Source organism: Blennius ocellaris (assembly GCF_963422515.1).
Source record: "Blennius ocellaris genome assembly, chromosome: 13".
Lineage (NCBI taxonomy): Eukaryota > Metazoa > Chordata > Actinopteri > Blenniiformes > Blenniidae > Blennius > Blennius ocellaris.
The window spans coordinates 12,463,114-12,484,696 of NC_137662.1; the positions used below are offsets into that span (position 1 = coordinate 12,463,114).

The window sequence follows — 21,583 nt, forward strand, 5'->3', positions numbered from 1 at the left end:
GAAGATGAGAGAGGATCAGTTTAGTTGCCATTGAAGTTTTATAATTTGCCTCAATTTAATGTCGAGTTCATAAATTCATTTCAGACGAACTGTTGTGGGATTTTGTTACTATGCTTGAAGCTAAATGAGTATTGCATTTCCACAGAAAATCTACAAAAGTATTGCTTCGGTTTTGTTTCTTTTCCTACTGCACACTTTGCCATTTTACCAGAGGGGTTTATTCCCTAGAATGAAGAATGTGAAGAATGTCCTGAAGAATCTGTTTATTTAGGAAGAAAAGACACAAAAAACAACTCGCTTCCTCTAATTCCTCAGTGGCATCTGGCCATGCAGATAATTTCAGTATTATATCCTGAGTTTGTAAGAAATCTGTGCCTAAATTGTTTGCTGGCAACTCAATACAATGGATGTACTTCTGTGCCTTGAAAAATATATTGCTTTGGAAATTTCCCAGAAGGGAAATATTGCACTAATTCTAAATAATCCACAATCCTTATTACTTTTGCATTTTTATTAATAAATTGTCTTTTTTAACTAATATATCTGTACATCGGGTATTAAAAATATGCTCACACACTCAGTGAATTGAATGTGAGGTTTTAAATTATGTCAGTAGTGTGGAATAAAATGGAAACCATAATCTGAAAAATTATTAAATCGGATCACATTACAGCTGAACTTGGGCACATAGCTAACTTCCTATTTAATGAAGCTCAAAATGATCATGAAATTTGAGTATCAATTTTTAGCAACTACATGAGTAGTTTTACTAATTCTCAGTCCATATAAATATGTTTAAAATGCAATAACATAAGGACATATTTCCTATCGGGAGATTAAAAAGCATTCATTAATTTTCTTCTGTTATATTTCACTTATTCTTATGTTTATATCTCACAAAACACAAATATATATGTGTATATATATATATATATTTATTTATTTATTTATTTTTAATATGTCACAGTTGGACTAAAACAGTGTTAAATTATGTTTTTTCTATTGACCGTACCATGTGCACTTTATTGCTCTGGCTTTACATCTTTGCTTCTGGTGCTGCTTCATGGTCCACTTTGTTTTTTGCTTCTGGAGCGCCCCCTAATAATCTGAATATCTTGCTTTTGATGGATTGTTTGAGCTGTAAAACTGTTGAAAATGAATTAACTGAAAAGATGAGGAAGAGGATAGATCTTCCATTTATCAGATTAATTTAATGCCCAGGTAATTAAATATAAAAAGCCCTCTACAGTCAAAAGAACCTCTAATTGGGGCATGTAAACAGTGAGCCCGTGGCCTCTGTGTAATGATCATTTTAAAGACAGTGGGAGCAGGTGAGCACAGGCAGGCGAGTCCCCGTGGTCACCGAAGGACTTAAAGGAGGTCGTCTCTCCGTGCTTTGGATGATCACATTTTCATCGTCAACGTCAGGAAACTATAATCAATAAATATAAATCACAGCCATCATTGCTTTCATCATTGATATTGATTTATGCCAGACTGCATCCCTCCTACCCTGAAGCCGATCGTCATTCTATTAACATAATGATAATAGTTTCTGACCTCATTACAAAATTCACAAGCCCCCAGGTTGAAATGAGTCTGTACTTCATCTACATATTCTAATCAGCTGCTACAGTGAGAAAGTATTATGTTTCAGCATCATGAGTTACACTTTCTGTAGTTCAGATTGAGCAGACCTTTAGCTTTGTGAATTACAATTCAGAACCTTTGCTTACTCAAATGAGGGGAGAAACAAAAAGGTAACAAAGCAGTCTTCATTGATGAGCCTTGCCTGCTTATGTAAATGTTATCCATAGCTCCAGGCCCTGTGCTTCCTTTATTTGCCATGCAAATGTCTTGGACACATGACTGTTTCTGATACTGTATTTAGCTTTGTATGTCCCCTGAGATTTCTCTGCCTTGGCCAGAGCGGCCATAGAGCCCCCACCCCCTTCCCTTGGCTCAGCCCACACTCTTTCTTTGTTTTTGCCTAGAGACACGTGTCTCTCTCTCATTGGTTTAATAGTCACCTCCAGCTAGTCAGAGGAGGAATAAACCATAAACCAATCCTGCCAATCCTTGAAAATCTGGCTCTCAAGAAGCTGAAAAAATACAACTGAATAGACAAAGATGAAACGGCTTGAGCGGGTGTGGTGACGCAATATCTGTAGTTGTGTGACTCATGGAAGTTGATGGAGGGTGTGGAGTAAGTACAAAGGGAGCATTTCATCTGGGGGCTTTGGTGGCAAACTGTGGTGGAGGCTGAAGTTCAGCACAAAGAGAACTATCATTTTGTGTGAAAATAACAGTAAATTCTCTGAAAGGTCTGTCTGCCTTACGATGTTTTCAAGAAAACACAGCCAAGGTAACTGAAACTCGCGGCTTCGTCGATGCCATAAAGCTCCCTGCGTCCATGTCTCCAAACTTAATTTGTTCCAGGTTCAGTCTCTATGTGAGGCAAACACTACATGACTATAGTTGGTTGTTTAACAACTGCTCCTATTGACTCAAGCTGTTCGAATTAGGTTTTTATTATGCTTATCTGAACACTCGTAATTGTGATTGAGAGTGTTGGACACAGTGTGGACAAAGTCCAAAGTGCACACTGTCCATGCTGGTAATTTGCAACCTTCCTGTGAATTATTCCTGTACATTGAATATGTTGGAATGCTTTTAGCCTGCCATAATCTTGTGTTGATGTGACATTTTTAATTGTTATTCTCACATGGTCCTATCAGCCATCCTGTCTTAATCACAAAGCAAGTAGTTGCTGCGTTGTCTCTCCTCTCTTCCTTGTGAATAATTATCATCCTCAATTCCCTGTCTCCCAATATCTCCACTTCTTTTTCTCTGTTTCCTCCCCCCAATCATTCCATGAAATGATCCCCAATCTCTCTCCAAAAACTCTCCCCGTCCCTCCTTCTCCTCTCCTCCTCTGCTGTCTCTCCCTCCTTCCTCGCCTCCTTCCTGTTTTGCCCCTCCCTCTCTGCAGGACTTCTGGCAGGTATGGGGTGTGTGCCGAGCAGCATGTGTGCACCTGAATGAAAGAAAAAAAACCAAAACTGCACTATGTAGCCACTGCCTTCTCCTTCTTTTCTTCCTTTGATTGGTCTCTCTCTTCTACCTTTTGATTACTTACTTGCTCACACCTCTGTAGTTATGTTGGAGGACGTAACTGTTCACCGTTGTTAGTTCAGAGGAACGGCCTTGCGAATTTTCTGCATTTATCACATCTCAGCTACAGCGAGTGTTGACACCAGTGTCAAAGTCTCAGTTAGGTCAGTGACCAATATGAATAGCTTCAATGAAACTACTTTCATTGCATATATTGTCTCCCAGGATCGTAGTAGCTCGCAAATAAAATAGTGCATTTACAGCCTCTGTAAAACTTGCAGCAGGTGTTAAAGAAAAGGCTGTGGGTGGGAATAAATAACCTTTATTTACCCGTAAAACTTGAAATAAAAGCCAAGTGCCACTTAACCACATGTCAGATGTGGCTGTAGGTCAGTTAGACCTTTGTTTTAATTCAGCTTTTCGATGTCAATATCTTATACTAGACTATTTAAATCATTAATAGCATTTATATAAATGTGCACTGCTTTTTTGCAAACAAATGTTGCTTTTCCAGACTAAATGAGTGAAGCACATATTTATGTTGGTATGTGTAGATCAGTGAGCCCTGACCTGTCGGTTCTATGTGCAAACCAATTCAGCCTTTATCTGCATAGCTGTCAGTCAAGACAATATGACGATAAGCTACGTGCAGCCAAGGACAGGTCACAACCAGTTTCCCACATAATGGCTGGGGAGTGTCGGAAACCAAAGTACGTACACACCCCATTGTGTGTGCACTTGCCAACCCGAGCTCTGTATTGTTAACCGGACGGTGAGCTATAGACTGTCCCCATAGCCTTTGTATAGGTTGTTTGAGGCAGCTGCCTGCCATGCCTTTCTTGTTGAATTATTAAAAGTGGAGAGTATTCTTTGCCTTGACAGGGATTATTAAGTAGTGCATCACTGTTGTATAATTTACAATCTATACCACGCAAACCCTAAAGTAAATTTCGGACATTTATGCTTTATGATGGTTGTGCAGTTTTGCAAAGCTGAGATGCAGAAGCAGCGGAAATGTATAGGGAGTATTGGTCAGTGTGAAATCCTAGCAGTGCTGTTCCCCTGCACTCCTTTTGCCTTGCTTTACAAACACATTTTACTCCTCATAATTTCATTTCTCAGAAGTATCAGCTGTACCACATGCTTTGGCACTCCAGCCGTTTTCCCCCAGCATGCACTGCTCTTATTGCCTGCATCTCGAAAGAGAAAGTAACCGGTGGTGGAGCCCCCTTTCTGCGCATGGTGGCATCACAGGGTGGTTTTGGACTTGGAAATATGGCTATTCTTAGCTACTGTCAAGGCTGAATTAATGTGCTTGATAGCCTTCACAAATCCATCCTCTGGATTGCTCAGACGTGGGTGCTGCATGGTTTCCGTAGAGCATGGTTTAGAGTTACTGAAGGCAGCACTTGGGCTGTACATGAAAACTGTAATCCAACTTTTCCCACATACTGAGGTGCTATTACGTTTGTAATGCCGCATTGTCTTCTACGTGACCTGCCGTGACTGGGAGCGGACACCTGTCGCTCAGAGGCGGCGCCGAGGGGCCGTTCCAGTGGAAACGAGCTGTTTGTGGTGCCAACTGTTGTCATGTTCACCTATTTCTGGTTTTCACAGGAAGCTCCCAAGGGCCGGTGTTTGGACTCGCATGCCTCAGTTTTTTAAATGTATATATATATATGTGTGTGTATATATATATATATATATATATATATATATAAATGTCTCTTCTCTCTCACACTGTTCCAGGTCTCACATGTTATCCTTGACCTCTAAAAAACTGTTTCAGTGTAAATCCACAGTCACTAAATACTTCAGATCCTTCTTTCTGGCTCCGTTTCCCCTTCTCAGTTCTTAGAGGTTTGGTTGTCTCTGTCAACTAATTTGATCTGCCCTCTCTTATTAGACAGCTGCTGTTTCTCAGTGAGCAAAATGTGTTTTTGAGTCTTCCACATCGACAGTCATTACTCTGCGCCATAATAGGATATTAACACCTGCTTTGTGGTTCCCCCTGAGACGAGGGGTTAGAAAGTTAATGCATCAGTGTTCTCTCTGCCTACACATCTGATTACACACACAGGCTGTTTGTGATCCTCATAAGGAGGAATTATTCTTTTTATGTACATTTGTTTAGCTTAGTACCTCCTATAGAAGAACCATTTAGTTCTTGTGGTGTCTATTGAGATCTGATTGGTGACGATTCCCTAAATGTGTATACTGTAACATAGGTGTAGCTGCCCCTGGCCTCTCCAACAAAGCAGACGAATTCGACTGGTGCAACTTGTCTTTATTAAATCGGCGCCGTGAAACCAAAACTGCAAAACTAACATTTCATTACAGTTTTAGAATCACTTGGTTACAAAAATATCTTCCTATGTTCGTTATACAAATTAATTACATTTAAATGGACATTAAACTTTATTAGAAAACCCAACCATGATTAAAACCTCCATCGAAATAAATATTCATTACATTATACACACATAATACGTGAATAAAATAAGCAACTCATATTGAAACAGTTCCCACACATAAACACCAAAACATACCTCACTCTGCTGACCAAGGGTGCGATTAACTCTGCGGCAGCGTCGAAGACTTTGGATTGGGAGCGTATGCGTGCTAACAAGAAGAAACAAATACTAAACAACCGACTGACTTAATGAATCAGTTTACTTTGAATGAATCAAAGTAAACGGGAGACGCTGCAGTTCAACCGACCGTGCTGTTCCAGGTGTGAAGCGCAAATGACAACACGGGAGTGCACCACTTAAATACTTCCTGACACAGCACAACTTCTGGTCGGAAACAAAAGCTCCGCAACAAAGAAACATCCCAAAGTATAAATAAATAGATGAATGATAATAGCGATTGACAGGAAAGGGCTGCCAGTTGCAATTGGGAAAGTCCACTCAGCTCTTTCAGCCTCTATCAGAAATGTCAGCTCAGGTCCGGGTTGATTTTTGCCCCTAAGCGCCTCATTTGGGATTCTTTTCCTTCGCTAGTCTCATCTTTTATTGTACCTGCCAAAGTGACTATAACCTAGAGCCACCACATCAAGCAAAGCAGCACAAAGGACGTAAAGGTACAGATTCATTTTTAATGCTTCTCTCGCCAACCATCCCCCTCTCTTTCTTTCATTTTGCAGTGTCCATCACACTTTTTTTTTTCCCACGCTCCAGTAGACCGAATTCTGTTCAGACTTACCTGCGCAAAGGATTGAAATGTCACTCAGACTCTGATATCAGTCAAGTGCTCACACACCCTCACCACACACATGAAAGTGAAATTTATTGCGAGCAATCTTTTACTCTCTCCCTTATATTTCTTTCCATCCTGAGGTTTTGTCCTCCAGAGGCAAATTTCCACTCAATCCCATAAATACATGCCTTTTTTGGTTTTTGTGACAGTCCCTTTGCTCCTGTGCACATCACTTCTTTAAAGACCCTTGTCTTTAGTGTGATAATTCATATTTTAGAGTCTTGGCTACAATGTTTCATCATTCAACTTCCTTCTTTTACCTTGTGATCTGGGTGTTTGCAGTTGCAGCGTTGGAGAGGACCCGTGAGTAAAAAAAAAAAACCCAAAACAAACAAGTGCAGGTGGTGTAGTTATCACAGCGAACAACATCTAAAGCAGCTCATGCTTTTTCGCACCATGCCTGGACACAGTGATGGTGGCATGAACAGGAGTGAAATAAATGGTTTGCAAATTGCATAGTTTTTAGTTCCCAAATGATGATGCAAGTGGGGTGCAAAATTGTGTATTAAATTATCCTTCATTTTAATCACGGCCGCTTCAGCAGCTGCATGTTTTCTTTTGTTTCGACATAATGACGATGGATGTCGGCAAAGTGAGATTCCTCATCTCTGTAATATAATGAAAACCCTCAGGACTGCAGTGCCTCGTGGTTGATTTTATCACGTGGAATTGTTTATACTGTCTATATATGTAATATAATTTGGAAAGAACACAACGCAAACAAAAGAAGGTAAATACATGAAATATTTCATCATTTCAGGAGTTGGAGATGGCAGATTAAACCACGGTAAACGGCACAGAATTTCTGTCTGGCACACAGTAAAACCTAGAAAGAGTTTCTCGACCGTTGTCTGAAATGAAAACATTCATCTCTTCGCGTGCATGCCTCCCGGCGTGCACAATTTTGCAAATGAGGTGAGATGGTTCCTTGAAGCTCGACTCATTGAAATCCGGCCAGGGCAGCTTTCGGTCTGCTCTTTAGCCTCGTGCACTGCAGAATTTAGCCCCGACCAAACCTTTAACCCTGCCCGTGTGTGTGTAAATGATAGTACATTTCACTGCCCGGCCGGCAGCTCTGTCAGCTTAGCGTTTCTGCTTCAGCTCACAGCCTCGCCGGGTCGTTCGGCTCATCATCCGGACGCGGAGTTGGCCAAATTGAAGATGCGTATGAACGCGTGACACGCAGATTGATATAAAGTTAATCCTCGTCGAGACAAATGATGTGTTTGGTGTTAATTAAATTGAGTGCTGCAGCGATTAGGTTTACAGTCATTTGAAGTTCAGTGCTTTGGGAAAAGTCTGCGAAGAGTGTTTAAATGTTGCCTCAGATGCAGCTGGAATTGTATTGGTGATTGAAGCGGCTTGTTTTTATGGCCATAATCTTCCTCGGGGCTGCTGTTTCAAAAGTCATGAAAGACTCAAGTAATGAGCGACAGACACTAAATCTGGCACCAGCAATCAAGTGACCTAGTTTTATCAGTTAAAAATTCATTTTTTTATTTTTGTTAAATTACTCATTGCTGAGCCTTCAATGCTATTTATTTTCAGTTGAGATCAGAGCCGTCCACCGGTGACCGTTTTACACTCATGCCTTGTCCTTCACTACATCCTTTATAAGACCCGGGCTCAAGGGAGGAAAAAAAGAACAAGTAAAGGACGTGCAGCGCAGCTTGACATTCACACTGCCCCACCTCTGTCCGAGTGCACAGTGTTACATCATTCATTTGCTGGAGAGATGAAATCGGACAGAAAGTGGGAGAGGGAAGCCGTCGTCACTGTAAAAGCTGTAGAGTGGCATGCTCAAAGAGCAGTTTGTTCTTTTCTCGCCTGTGTTCTCACAGAATCACCAAGAACAAGAGAAATGTCTTTATTTTGAGCACATTCATTTGCTCTCACTCAATGTGCTGATTTAATTCTCCAAAGGTGAAGGTCACGGTTACTTCAGATATTCTCCTCCACATGAATTTTCTTCAAATTTTGCACTTGTAAAATGTTGCTGGTCAAAGCCGGAAACATGAATCAGATGGATATATTTCAGGTGTCACGGTTTAAGATTGATCTTGACCTCTCTTTGGCCGAGTTTTTGTCTTTAATTCAGGACGCTGGAAAAAGTAGGTTATTGCCAGCTAATGTGCTTTGTGCCTCTGCTCTAGTCATCATAATAAGGTCCAGTGTGTTTATGTCTCTTGTGCGGGGCGACATTAGTGTGTTTTTGCTCACTGAAAAGCAGATAAGTGGGTCTTCTGTGTGTGTCATTGTTGTAAAATTCCAGGGAACACACCAACCTCTTGTACTCTTTTTCTTCCCTCCTTTGCTTGTTTTTAAAGCACACGCCTGTTATTTTCTTATTCTCTCTTGCATTCATACTCCTGTAAACCTTTAACTCTCAAGAGTTTGAAGTTGGTTTTTTTTTTGTTTTTTTACATTTGCTATCTCTTTTGTCACCTTTTTTCAGACACATCACAGCTCCAACAATAACCTATTTCTCTCTCTGACCTTCTCTCTTGCCCCCACTCCCTTCTCAGGAATCAGAATTAACAAGAATTGTGGAATAAAGTTACATTTTATTATGTGATGCAGTCGTCTGTTGTTATACAGTTGGCGTCATATGGGGAGGGAGTTGGTTCAATGGAAAAGGATTTGAAGGAAATGTTCTGCTTAGGAAGGGGGTGCCACCGAGTTTTGGTGTTCAGATATGTCTTTCCCACTTTGCCTCGTGCAAGTGACGCTCAAATTGGAGCTTTTTTCTATTTGCTGAATACTCAGCATTCAGCTCTGGTAGCGATGCTTCATAGAGGAGCATCATCTGTCACTTTATTTATAGTCGGCAATGTTTATTCAGTAGTGTTCTGATTTTCACTGATCTTGTTGTTTATGTACTCCAATTGTAATTAAAATATTTAGAAACTGCAAGACATAATTGAATTATTAATTTTCAGTGGCATCCCCTAAATATCTTGTCGCTAAGAAAATGTTTTCTGAATATGTGTGTGAATGTGAGTGTGTACGCAAACAAAATTGAATGCACATGTTTGTCTTTGTCATTCAAGGCCCTGCTAAAGACAGCAGAGGCCATGATGCTCTCTAAACCTTGTCTCTCCTTCCTCCTCCTCCTCCTCTGAAATGGACCTCTTTACAGACGGAGGTAACTCCACCTGGGCTCAGTGTAACCCCAGCCCAACCCGCCCTCCTCTAAACCCCCCCCCCCCGGGCATGCACTGTCCGTTTGTGTGGTGGAGCGTCCTACTCGTTGGACACTTGGTTTTTTTTTGTGTTTTTTCCATGTCTCTTTTCACCGAGTGTATAGTGTGCATGTGATGGAGTCCCACTTTCATGCAGTGTGATGGATTATACACATGCTGACAGAAACACACTGACTAAACTGTGTATTTGTTTGTGAAGATTGATCGAGGTCACGTTTCGAATGGTTCCTACACCGGGGTTATATTGCAAATATGGTTAATCAATAGTGTGTGTGCTTGTGCTTCTGTCTCTTGTGATGTTTTTCTCTCTCTCTTTCTCTTTATGTCAATTTCACACTGTGAGTATCGTCTCTGGTGGATAACGTGTTTGTTACTCGACTAATTGTTTGCTACTGCCATTGTCACCTGCCTGTACGGCTTCATGTGTATGCAGCACTTGCATGACAGTAACCGAGATAACCTGTTTGCGTATTGTAATTACTTATGTTTGTGGAAGAACAGTATTTGTCTACACATACTTGCTTTCACACACATAACACCACACCTGGGATAATTCTGGAAACTAAGAGCCATATGCTGAATAATGTGAAAAATACTTAATATACTTCCCCCCCCCCCCCCCCCCCCCCCCCCCCCCTCTTTTGTGTCCCGACGTGACTGAGCAGAAAATTGCCCAGGAGAGGGAGAAGTTTGCAGATGAGGACAGCATATTTTATTCACTCGGAGAATGTGGACTTATCTCCTTCTCTGACTACATTTTCCTCACCACCGTGCTTTCCAGTAAGTATATTGTTGAACTGTCAAGGCCGTCTAGAAGTCCAATAGTTCATTTGACCCATGCCATTCAGCTCCATCTTTTTTCTTTTTCTTTTTTTTTTACATTTGAATTTGCTTCCTGTGCAGCCTGCTCTGGCTCTTTTCAGCTCCGAGCTTTCTTAGAGCGTCTTAACGACACAATTTGAAAAGGTCTAAGATATTTCAGTGGGATATTTTTAACATGAAGCTGGCTCCCGTTGGTCTTTGCTTCTTGTCAAAGTTAATGCGTCTCTGCCAAGCTGATTCCTTCTGGGGTGTGTTTGACAGAATCAGTTTGTTTTTTGCCATAAATAACATTGGTACTGGATGCAAGGATTAGATTTCACATTAATGCTTTTTTGCTCTGAATATGTCAGAGTTCATGTTAATGAAAATGAGGCTCCACTCCATCCTCTCCGGTGACTAGTAAACTTTTATCCCCCAGCTTAGTAAGACCATTTATTATAATCCCTTCGTATGGAGGAACTCTATGGGGAGGTTTTCAAGGACAAGTCATTTTAAGCAGATAAGGTTAGATGCCTTTAGCTTGCTTTCAATCCTTTTAACAAGGCCATGAAAAGAGAACAAAGGACATATTTTGGCCATCAGATGCTCACTTTGGTTCACTGTGGGACCTGTTTATCATTTTTGCAGTCTGAATAATGTCTTGGACAATATATCTATCCAATTCAGCTACTATGCTAATTAATATTGTTTGCTGCTGTACAACAAACTCTTTACAGATCAATAGAGCAGGATTTATTATCTCATAATAGTCTCATTATTTCATGGTTCTCAAGTCAACATGCTGGCTAAAAAAAGCAGAGTTGAGTGGCTTTGACCAAATTGTAATGACTAAATGGTTACGGCTCTTGTGAGTGATGATGGATTTGGTGTTTTGCTGTGAGCTGCATCCTGGGACCACAGGGCACCTTCAGAGATCCTGCAACCCAATAATTCTCCACTGGAAACAATTGTATATGACACAGGGGTGCTCGTGATGTGTTATATCATCAATGTAGTTGTTTGTTATATAGTCACAATTAAACTAAAAAAAAAAAAAAAAAGCCCAATCTGGGGCCACTTGAAGAGTCGTGAGTATACAATGAATATAAATAGCTATTTGTTACGACTTGTTTCTTGAGTGTTTTTGAGTTTCTCTTCATGTTGTGTGAGCTGACTGTTACATTTCGATCCTCTCCTTACAGGAGCACCTGTTGGCTACACCTGGCCTACATATGTTAATGAAAGATAATGTTACTCTGGCTATGTAGTCAAAGCTCTGTCGTGTATGCGCCGGATGTCCATAAAATAACATGCAGGAAGTTTCCAGATTTGAGAAAGCTTGAAGAGCAAATGCATTTTCAAACATCTTTGATGCGAGTGTTGTGTAACAGATTAGCTCGAGCAGGCAGTGGAAAGTTTGTTCTTGTCGCGTCGCTGTTGGAAAAGAGTGGTGTTGATTTTGTAGTAATCGTAGTGGCAGAAAACCTCCCCATAGAGTTCCACTTCTCACCCTCTCCTGCTTTCACACAGTTGGTTTTGTAATGACTTGTTCAGTCATTGTTTTGGGTCAGTCCAGGGCAGCTGCTGATTTTATGCAGCCATGGATTGATTTCCGAATCTGTCTCTTTGTGTGCGTGATGTGTCCAGCTCCCCAGAGGAATTTTGAGATCGCTTTCAAGATGTTTGACCTGAATGGTGACGGAGAAGTGGATCTGGAAGAGTTTGAACAGGTCAAACTGTTGACACATCTTACAGCTGCACACAAACATACCTTAATCTGACATATTATATTATTGCCAAAGTAACGATTCCACATATTTCTACTCACTTGATATTTACAGTAGCTTGTCATTGTATTACTGTGACACACTGACAATCATTTAAGGTTAGTTTCCCTGCTGATTTCTACCACAGTGACATTTTCTCAATTATAACTCTTAAGTGCTGTGTGTCAGTCTGAATAAAATCAGTATCTACCTTCAGATCTGCATGTGGGCTTATGATTAGTAATTTATTTCTATTATCCAGGCAGACAGCATTAATGTTACAATATGACAGCTCATTATACGTGGTTTGAAATTGCTTCTTGTACATCAAATTTGCCCCACACAAATACGACAAGCTTTTTCGTGTTTAGTTGCTTCATTAAATAACAATTCCTGGGAGACTCGGGAGACTTTTTGAACATCTACATGATTGAATATCATCTAACTATTCCTGAAACTACTTTTTTTTTTTTTCCCCCCCCAGGTCCAGAGCATCATTCGATCTCAGACCAGTATGGGCATGCGACACCGCGACCGCTCCACAACAGGAAACACTCTGAAGACGGCTGGCTGCAGCTCTGCTCTCACAACCTACTTCTTCGGAGAAGACTTAAAAGGAAAGCTCACCATCGGCAGCTTCCTGGAGTTTCAGAGGAAGTTGCAGCACGATGTGCTCAAGCTGGAGGTAACAGAAAAGGAAGAATTGATGAAGGCTGGAGTAATTCTCTGGTTTAGCTAACACTAACACTAACCCTACCGAAAATGTACAAATATATGTAATTGGATGAGTTGAATGTGACCTTAACGTTTATTTTTCAGTATGCTTGTGATCATAAAAAAAAAACTAAATCGAAGAAATCGTAATCATTTTACAATTACAACAGTAAAGAATATATCTGGTTTTGTTTAGAAGCACCGACTTGACCAAGAAAAGTAATAAATTTCTCTTGTCTCCAGTCTTACATTCTCAGATCTTTGACAGTTAAAAATGAAAACCGTCAATTGTCTCTTCAGAGCAGCGACAAGAACGGATTTGCCTTGTTGAGCAAATGGCTATACTGTTAATTAGTGTGGGCAGTGCCTTACTAATTCACTAAACCATTATGGGCAGTGTTGGCTGATGCTCCAAGAATAGGACTCGAATCAGCCAGAAAGCAAACGCTATCTGCCAGATCTTAATGATGCCACAGAGCTCAGAGAGGGAAATCGAAACAGCGGAGATAAGGCATATGTCATTTTAAATAAGTAGGCTTATCTCTCTGTTTTTAACGTATGTTTTACTTCTCAACCTGCTCAGGTTGAAGTAGCTCAGTTGTACAGAATGTTTCAACTATTACCACACCTCTTTGTTGGTTTGTTTTTGTTCATTTATTTATTTTAAAATTTTGTTATACAATGGGTTGATGGATTTTCAATCTTGCATTTAAATACATCTTCTTTCTTCTTTGTGTCGGCCTCGTATTACATTGACGATAAAGTGTGCAGAAATTTCAATTACGGCAACTTTTTCCACCGCAAGCTGTTCCCATGGCAACCAACGCACGTAACTCCTCAGCTGAGTCCATACGACCCCTGAACCTTAAACCAATGGGCATCTAAGAAAAAAAATCAACCTGGTTGTATGACAATCAAATTTCTTGACCGTAACGAGACTCGCCATAACAGGAGAGGAAATACTGTTGTCTGTGTTTCCTCTATTTTTCAATGCATCATTACACTCTGCTCAGCTGCCCTTGTTTGGACTATATGGAACAAGAGTAAGATTTAGTGAGTGAATGGTCACAACTGAATTTGTTTAACTCCCAGTTTATTTTCACTGCCTCCACCGAGTGGAACAAATTGGTGTTTTGAGAGAAGAGAGAGAGCCTGGTGGCTGTCAAACACACTCGGATATAAATCGACTATAGCGACCTGACACGGCCAAAGAGCCACTGCCATCCTCCTGTGGAACATTAAAGAGCATTTTTTTTTATAAAAATAAAAATGCACATGCAGATTTAATATCACCAACACCGTCTCCAAGCATGATTCAACTTGAAGCCTGACATCATTATTTACTGTTTCCATCTCCCCACGCCCTCCCACTCCTATTACGTTGTTTGTCTCGCTACATAACACTCAATTTCGACTTGTTTCTCTCCTCGCCACCGCCACCAGTTTGAGAGGAACGACCCTGTGGACGGCAGAATCACCGAGAGGCAGTTTGGAGGCATGCTGCTGGCCTACAGTGGTGTGCAGTCTCGTAAACTCAAGCAGATGCAGAAGGGCCTGAAGAAGATGTTTAAAGATGCACAGGTAGATGAATCCGTATGTTTTCACTCACACATGAACTAAAGTGGTGGGTAGACTTGGTATGCACTGCTCTTGATGTTCTGGTGTGAATGCTCTAGCTAATTGGCCTACATTAGAGGGGATGTGACAGACGGCGTGTGTGTATGTGTGTGTGTGAGCATTGCCTGAGGGAAAAGGAGATTGTGCTGGGACGTTTTCTTTGCCGATAGAATGAGAGGCAATACATCACCTAGAGAGGAACGGTACACCCCATGGCTGGTGTTATCCACCTGATTGACACATTCTCCAACTACCACTGTCTTTATTTTGTGAAGACCAAAGACAGAGGAGTCACTTCTTATCAAAAAGACACTTTTAGCACTTCCCCCCCCCCCCCCCTGTCCAAGCTTGTCTGTCTGTGTCTCTTCACTCTGTACTCTCTTTCAGGCTTTCCCTTCTCCCTCTTCTATCATTTCTACTTACTGCAGACAAAACACTGTTTTTTTTTTTTTTATTACCACTGTCCATTTATGGGACATGTCAAAAGAAATTCCAACGTATACTTATTTTCCATTATTTCTATTACATGGCTTAAACTTTGCTTCTACTCCTTCGTAGTCATCCGACCCATACGTATTGTATTCCCCGAGGTGTTCAAGAAAAATGTGTCCCATTTAATTCTTTTTTTTCCATAAATTTGAAGATTTCACCCATCAAGTAGTTTTTTTTTTTTTTTTTTTCCCATGCATGAAGGCGCCACAGATGTCAGTCTGAGCTATGATAAGGTTTGTTTGATCGTTAAATACGGCGATTAGCGGGGAGAAGAAAACGGGAAGCAGCCGTGTTGCTGTTCCTCACAGGCGAGAGAGAGATGATCGTGGGTGCTGCCAGAGAAGTGTCTCTCTAAGGAATTAAACTGCAGCAAGCATCCCTCTCTCTCTGCCTTACCCCCCCCCCTTCCCTTTCTGCTGTTTACCCTCTCTTCTTCTACCCCACTCTGTCGCCGTCTCCACGTTGGCATAACCTGTAATGTAAATGAGAGAAGTGTTATTTACTGCCTGAGACCAGCTGCTCACTTTTCTTTGTAAATGAGCTCGTCAGGAGCTCGGCAGCTGTGTGACTGTGAATGTGTCTGATTGTGTACATGCATATGTGTGCTTTACGCCGTCTGTTTCCCCGGCCATCCGTAGCACACCGTTCATCCATGTGTGTCGAGAGCTTCTGCTCACTTCCTCCTGTCATTTGTGTCACGCCGCTGAGCTGCTCCCAGATATGGCGTTGTGCTGTCTCAGCTCTTGTCTTGACAGCGTTTTGCTGATTTGTCCCAGAATCGCGACGCTTGAACGGCCCCGGTGAAGACTGCCGCGATGATTTGTTCATTATTTGTCACGGACTGGTTTGTTTTTCATGTGCTCGTACACATCTTGTTCAGGGCGTCACGTTCGAGGAGCTGGAAAACTTCTTCACTTTCCTGAAGAACGTGAACGACGTGGACACAGCTCTGAGTTTCTACCACATGGCCGGAGCCTCCATAGATAAAGGTACACACCCACACGTGCCCTTTTCCTTTTGACATTCTCTCGACCCCGCTAATTACTCTCCTCTTGTCACTTTCATCCTCGGACTCTCTGTTAACACTCAGCCAGCCAGATCTGCTTCCCACATCTTTATTTTTTCTTTTTCTTTTTTTTTTTGGGGGGGGGGGGCGACTGGCTTTACTCCCAAAGTCTAGCTCATCCATTTGTCATCCGTTTGTCCATCCGTCCATTCATCCCCTTCCCTGAACCCTCAGGGCTGCAGTGGCATGCATATTTAAATTCAAGAAATGCCTATGAGCACATGACCGATCACTTCTAACTTGCAGTGCAGGCGACTGATGCCCACTGACACATGCCAGCATCGTCAGCCGGCCTGCGAGTGGACGGTTCGGGCTGAGCCATCATTTCATTCCCTTCCCTCCGATTGCACCAAGACCGTTTTCTTATTCTCACTAAAAGTTTGTTAACATTTCATTTCATTTTAGAGTAAAACTGTGTATCATTATTTCAGCTTGATAAATGAATCATCCAAGTCAACGGAGGTTAGCGACAGTGTTCCACATGTGGGAGCAAATGTGCAAAATGGGTTTGTTGAGTCAGTGGGAAGAACAAAGAAGGCAGCAAGAAATCAGAGTGAGGTAATATCTTGTCTGTTTTTACAAGAAAATGAAACGAGAATGCTTCTAAAATGGGTCAAAAATACGAATTACCTGTTGCATCATTTTATTTTGTTGGGGTTAAAGCATATAACATTTTAGGTCTGAGGGCGGGAGCTGTATAATAAGAGAGACATCAACCTGCTCTAACATTTAATTAACTGCTTTATGCTGCGCTTTATCTTTTCTCCTTATCAATGTTCAATAATGTCAATCGTTTAAAAAGAAACTGGGTAATCTAATGGTGAAAAGAATAATACACACTCGTTAGTTATGACATTGAGTAACAATTCTGCCATAAAATCTGTCTTTACTGAAGTAACACTGTTTAATATTGCCTGATATTGACTGAAGTTTTAATGTAACATCAAGTTGAAGTTGTGGTTTGTATTTGTGAAGCGTTTTATCGAGAGGTGGGTGTTTCTAGCAGGGGCCGTCAAAAAGCACTGTTCATCCTGATAACACTTGAAGTTAAATGAAGCTCCGCTACTGACTTAAAAGCTCGATGGTTTTGAGTAATGATGATTGTGGTGGAACATTTTCATACGGTTGCATCCCTACAAAAACTTTTTACGGTACCCCAAATTGAAACTATACTGAATTTAGGATGCAGGTTTTCGCTGTTGTTAACAACATGCATAATATTTCACCGCACAGTATTTGAGGCGACTTGAGTGCATACAGTGCTGAGCGGGTCAGTAGTTGTCCTTTCAGTATCCATTAACAGCTTCATTTTCACACCCTAAATGGAGTTTAATTTTGAGAACCTTTTGTGTGATATTTGAAACATTATGGCTTTAAATGTCACGCAGAGTGCAGGCTGTTCTTGCGCCACTCTTGCTGCCGAAGGAGGTATTTACAGTAATCACTCAGGAAGACTAATTACAAGCATGAAATCAGTGGTTGAATTACTCATATTCCCTTTATCGGCTTCAACACTTACCGACTCTATCGGTCAGATCCCGATGATGAAGGTTGATTTTAATGTTTTAGCACATCTTGTAGCGTTCAGAGTATAATTCCCCCGTTCAGTAGTCCTCTATATGGTCTCATGTGCACATCCATTTGTGTGGACTCGGTGCTGAGCGCACAGCTTTCCTTCACATGTTCGTTTTCCAAACATTTGCTGCTCAGTAATGACTCTTATACAACAGGTCAGTGTGTCGTGAAGGAGTATTGAAAACATCAGGCTGCTATGGAAGCTGTTGTGAAGAGCTGCAAATGATCTGCATCCGGCTGTTGTCTGGGCACCGAGCGCGCCGTTCTCCTCTCTATCGTTGCTTCTCCCTTTTTCCTCGCTTTCATTTTGCTCTCAAACCCAGTGATTTCACAGTGAGTTCCAGGACAATTTCTCGTACGTGGGTGTCTAGTCTGGAGCGGCTCATTGTCTTTGGTGAAGGTAGAAAAGGCCACTAATGATGTTCTCAGATGTGTGATTTGACACATTTTTCCTTCTTGCCATTTTGCAGGAAGATTTTGTTCATTCTGGGTCCGTTTTTCATGCCCTCCCTCCTCTTCTTTAGCCCTTTGAAGAATTATAATCAGTCATTCTTGGTGAAAACCTGACGGTCTTCATTAGATCTGAAGGGACTCTGCAGTTTGTTATTCGTGTGCATTACACCAATTTAGGCACAACGTTTTAATGCATATGTTAGTTTAGATTTTAGGGCACTCATTTAAACAACAAAATGCCACATACTTGTTCCCACTACAGGTTTTCAGTAGAACAGTGAGATCTGGTTTTCAGTATTAAACAAACATGTGATGGTAGCAGTCGCAGAAAACCAGCAGTCGAAATCAAGGACAGAACAAAGTGCTTTTCTGTTAAAGCCTTTAAGTGGCAGCGTTGTCACTCAGACTGGGGCATCAAGTCAAAAAACATCACGCTATAACCATAAAGTCAGTTCTGGGAAGTAACAGTGAATCCGGTGCCAATATTGCTGAAATTAAAGGGTTATATCATGCAAAATTCACTTTCTAATAGTTTTCCAACCGTGATATGCGTCCTCATACCTGGGAATGACTCCAAAGAGGTGAAGAAAGTCTGTCAATCTCTCTCTCTCTCGGTCTCTCGCTCTCTTCAATTTTCAAAAAAGTGTGCACGTCAAATTATACAGCAGGATTCATTATCACTTTTCTGAGTAATCCGACCAAATGAAAAGTCGTGCAAAATGGAGCGAGACGCGCTGTGTGCATTAATTTTGGGCAAAGTCGACGTCTACAGCGGGAGTATAACCGTGAATCCTCTACGTCGAGATGCAGGAGAACGTCGATTGTCTTTCACTTTGAAATGGACTCACGTGAGCCTGTGTTTACTTTCCCAATCTGTCTCAGTTACCATGAAGCAGGTGGCGCGCACCGTGGCCAAAGTGGAGCTGTCGGATCACGTGTGCGACGTGGTGTTCGCCCTGTTCGACTGCGACGGTGAGCAGCTGACAAACTCATTAGATCTGTCCACTGTAAATGTTTATGGGGAGCGAATAATACCTATGTAGCTGGAAGTCATCAATAAATGCAAATCATCTCCTCTTACTCATTCTTCCTCTATTATTTCATCATCCGCCCCTTCTGTCCATCACCCCCCCTTCTCTCTCTCCTTGTTTGACCTCTTCAGGGAACGGCGAGCTAAGTAATAAGGAGTTCATTGCCATTATGAAGCAGCGGCTGATGCGCGGGCTGGAGAAACCCAAGGACATGGGTTTCACCCGGCTGGTGCGTGCCATGTGGAAGTGCGCCCAGGACACCGCCTGGGACTTTGCCATGCCAAAGACATAATGAAAGACGAGGAGGCGACGTGTCGGCGAGAAAGGAAGATGGCGCGAGGATAAAGCGGCAGCGGTATCAAAGGCTTTCTCCCGTCAACAGGTTTCCAGAACTTAAACAGGCAATTATTGCGTCGAACTCATTAAAGCCGCAGCTGGGAGGCGCATCATCGATCATTAATGCATGTTGCTGGGATTCAAGCTATCGGTTTAGTGACTGACGCGCCTTGACGCAGTGCAGCGTGTCCTAAAAACAAACAAAAAAAAGAGTCCACTAATGTGCCACTCATGGATATTTGTCAACATTCAGTCTTATGATTTCCATTTAGATGAATGCAGCATTAGCTCTTACCTGTGCGACCGCTTGGCAGACACTAAAACTTGCACCTAAATGTTGTGAATTTAAACCCATTTTACAGCAACAGCGCAAAACAAGAGGACGACCATTCCCATTTGACCTTGAGTCGCACGAGTGCTGCGTTAAGTCTGTTTTCTTCTGTCAACAGAAGGGCCAGTTATTTCTTTGGTGGGATGGAACTGAAGCCTCTAATGGTGCCGGCAGCTCTTTGCTCAGTCTGCGTCTTTATTCCTGTCATTATGTCCCGTAAAAGATCGACTATGCTTGCCTTGCTCGACTGTGTACTGTTCAAAAGTGTGTATTCTTCTAATTATTATCGCTCACCAAAACACTTTATACAAGACAGACGTTTAAAGAAAGGCTCCATTAAAGATGTTTTAATAATGTAAACGTGATTAAGCCTCGTTTCTCTATGAATGTGTCCTGCACCACTTGGAACTTGGGTTGTTTTCCTCTCACGTTCTCATTTACAGTCTTTGAATCGTAAAAAACACGACGGTGGATTAGCAAGACTAATCTACAAGACACCGAGGATTTCATTTGTTTGTGTGTAATGAAATACGGTGCAACAATTTTGTTTCTTGGGAAGGAAAAAAACAAAACAAAACGCGCTGCTGATCGTGCTCACAGGCTTTGAGCGCGTGCCAGAGAAGGAATAAAATGGTGGTAATGTGTGTGCGCGCCCAGGAGCAGTCAGCAGTTTTGTCTAATTGAAATGGGCAGGGTGGACAGTCCTCGGCCTCCGCCGGCCATTAAAAGATTGTCCTGCAGCCCGTCGGTGCTACATTGGCCTGAAACGAGCTGGCTCGTCTCTCTCGCACATATTACGACTGACAGACGGAAGTGGTGCTCAGGAGTGATCGTCCAGCAAGGGGATGAGGTTGAGGGACCCCCTCATCAGGATTCCTCGGCCGTGTTCTTTCCACTGCTCCAGTCTGGCATGACAATTACAACAGAGTTTGATGAATTCTCAACATCACGTCACTGTTGTGTCAACTTCAGTATCTTCTTCATAACATCCAAGGAGACAAAACGCTTAGTATTCAGCTTTGTTGCACTATATTTTTTTTCCCGTGCTAATTGGATGAGCTTTCATGGACATATTTATTTATTTATTTATGACCGTCCACCCTAAAAGGATCACCTCTTTTACGGCCTTTTCCCTGCATCTGAAGGCCCATTACCGTCGACTCATCAGTTTAAAAAAAAAAAAAAAAAGCAAATGCACACATTTGAAATGCTGTATGCATTTGATCTCATAATTGAACAATTAATTCAAGCCATTCATCAACTTTAGTTCCAGATGTACGAAACTTCTTTAACACAACATGCACCAAAGCACTCGTTTCCATATCTTTTCTGAAAATCTCAAGCAAGGCCTCTGCAGGCCGCAGGAGCTGCTCATCCATGTGGACCTCAAGCCAGCACGCTCCGTCAAACTTCTCCGCTCGCTGAGCACTGAAACCACACTCGCTGGTTAACGGATTGTCGAGGAGGGGGGGTGGGGGTGGGAGGCGTACATTTTGAGAGACCGCAAATTCCCTCTCATAAGTCAACGGCTCTTTATGCATAATCATTTCATGTGTAATCACTGCTCATCATACACACGCTGGCGAACCGCTGTCAGCCGTGTGGACAGTGTGCGTGCCAGAGGCCCCGAAGCTCCTCGTCCACACTCATTGTTGTGGCAGTAATATTACTAACGAAACGTGCCATGTGAAAGCTGTGGCGTAAGGAACGAGTTAAGGAGCTGGATACTATGGAGCAATGAAGTGTTTTTACTTGAATAATCCGCTATAAGTTTATAATTAATGCAGCTAAAATGTTCGTTTCAGGCTCGATGGATGGTCGGT

General features: G+C 41.9%; 1 protein-coding gene across 1 annotated transcript in view; it reads left to right on the forward strand.

Moving 5' to 3' along the window:
- The window catches only part of micu1 (mitochondrial calcium uptake 1), a 31,628-nt gene extending 11,508 nt beyond the window's left edge, over positions 1–20,120 (forward strand). The window contains exons 6-12 of the mRNA XM_080507619.1: positions 10,244–10,358; positions 12,027–12,109; positions 12,630–12,830; positions 14,303–14,440; positions 15,849–15,957; positions 18,945–19,034; positions 19,225–20,120. Of these exons, the coding sequence (XP_080363745.1) occupies positions 10,244–10,358; positions 12,027–12,109; positions 12,630–12,830; positions 14,303–14,440; positions 15,849–15,957; positions 18,945–19,034; positions 19,225–19,385 (897 nt within the window). The 3' untranslated portion in view covers positions 19,386–20,120. The remainder of the gene's footprint in view (positions 1–10,243; positions 10,359–12,026; positions 12,110–12,629; positions 12,831–14,302; positions 14,441–15,848; positions 15,958–18,944; positions 19,035–19,224) is intronic.
- Positions 20,121–21,583: the final 1,463 nt, after the last annotated feature.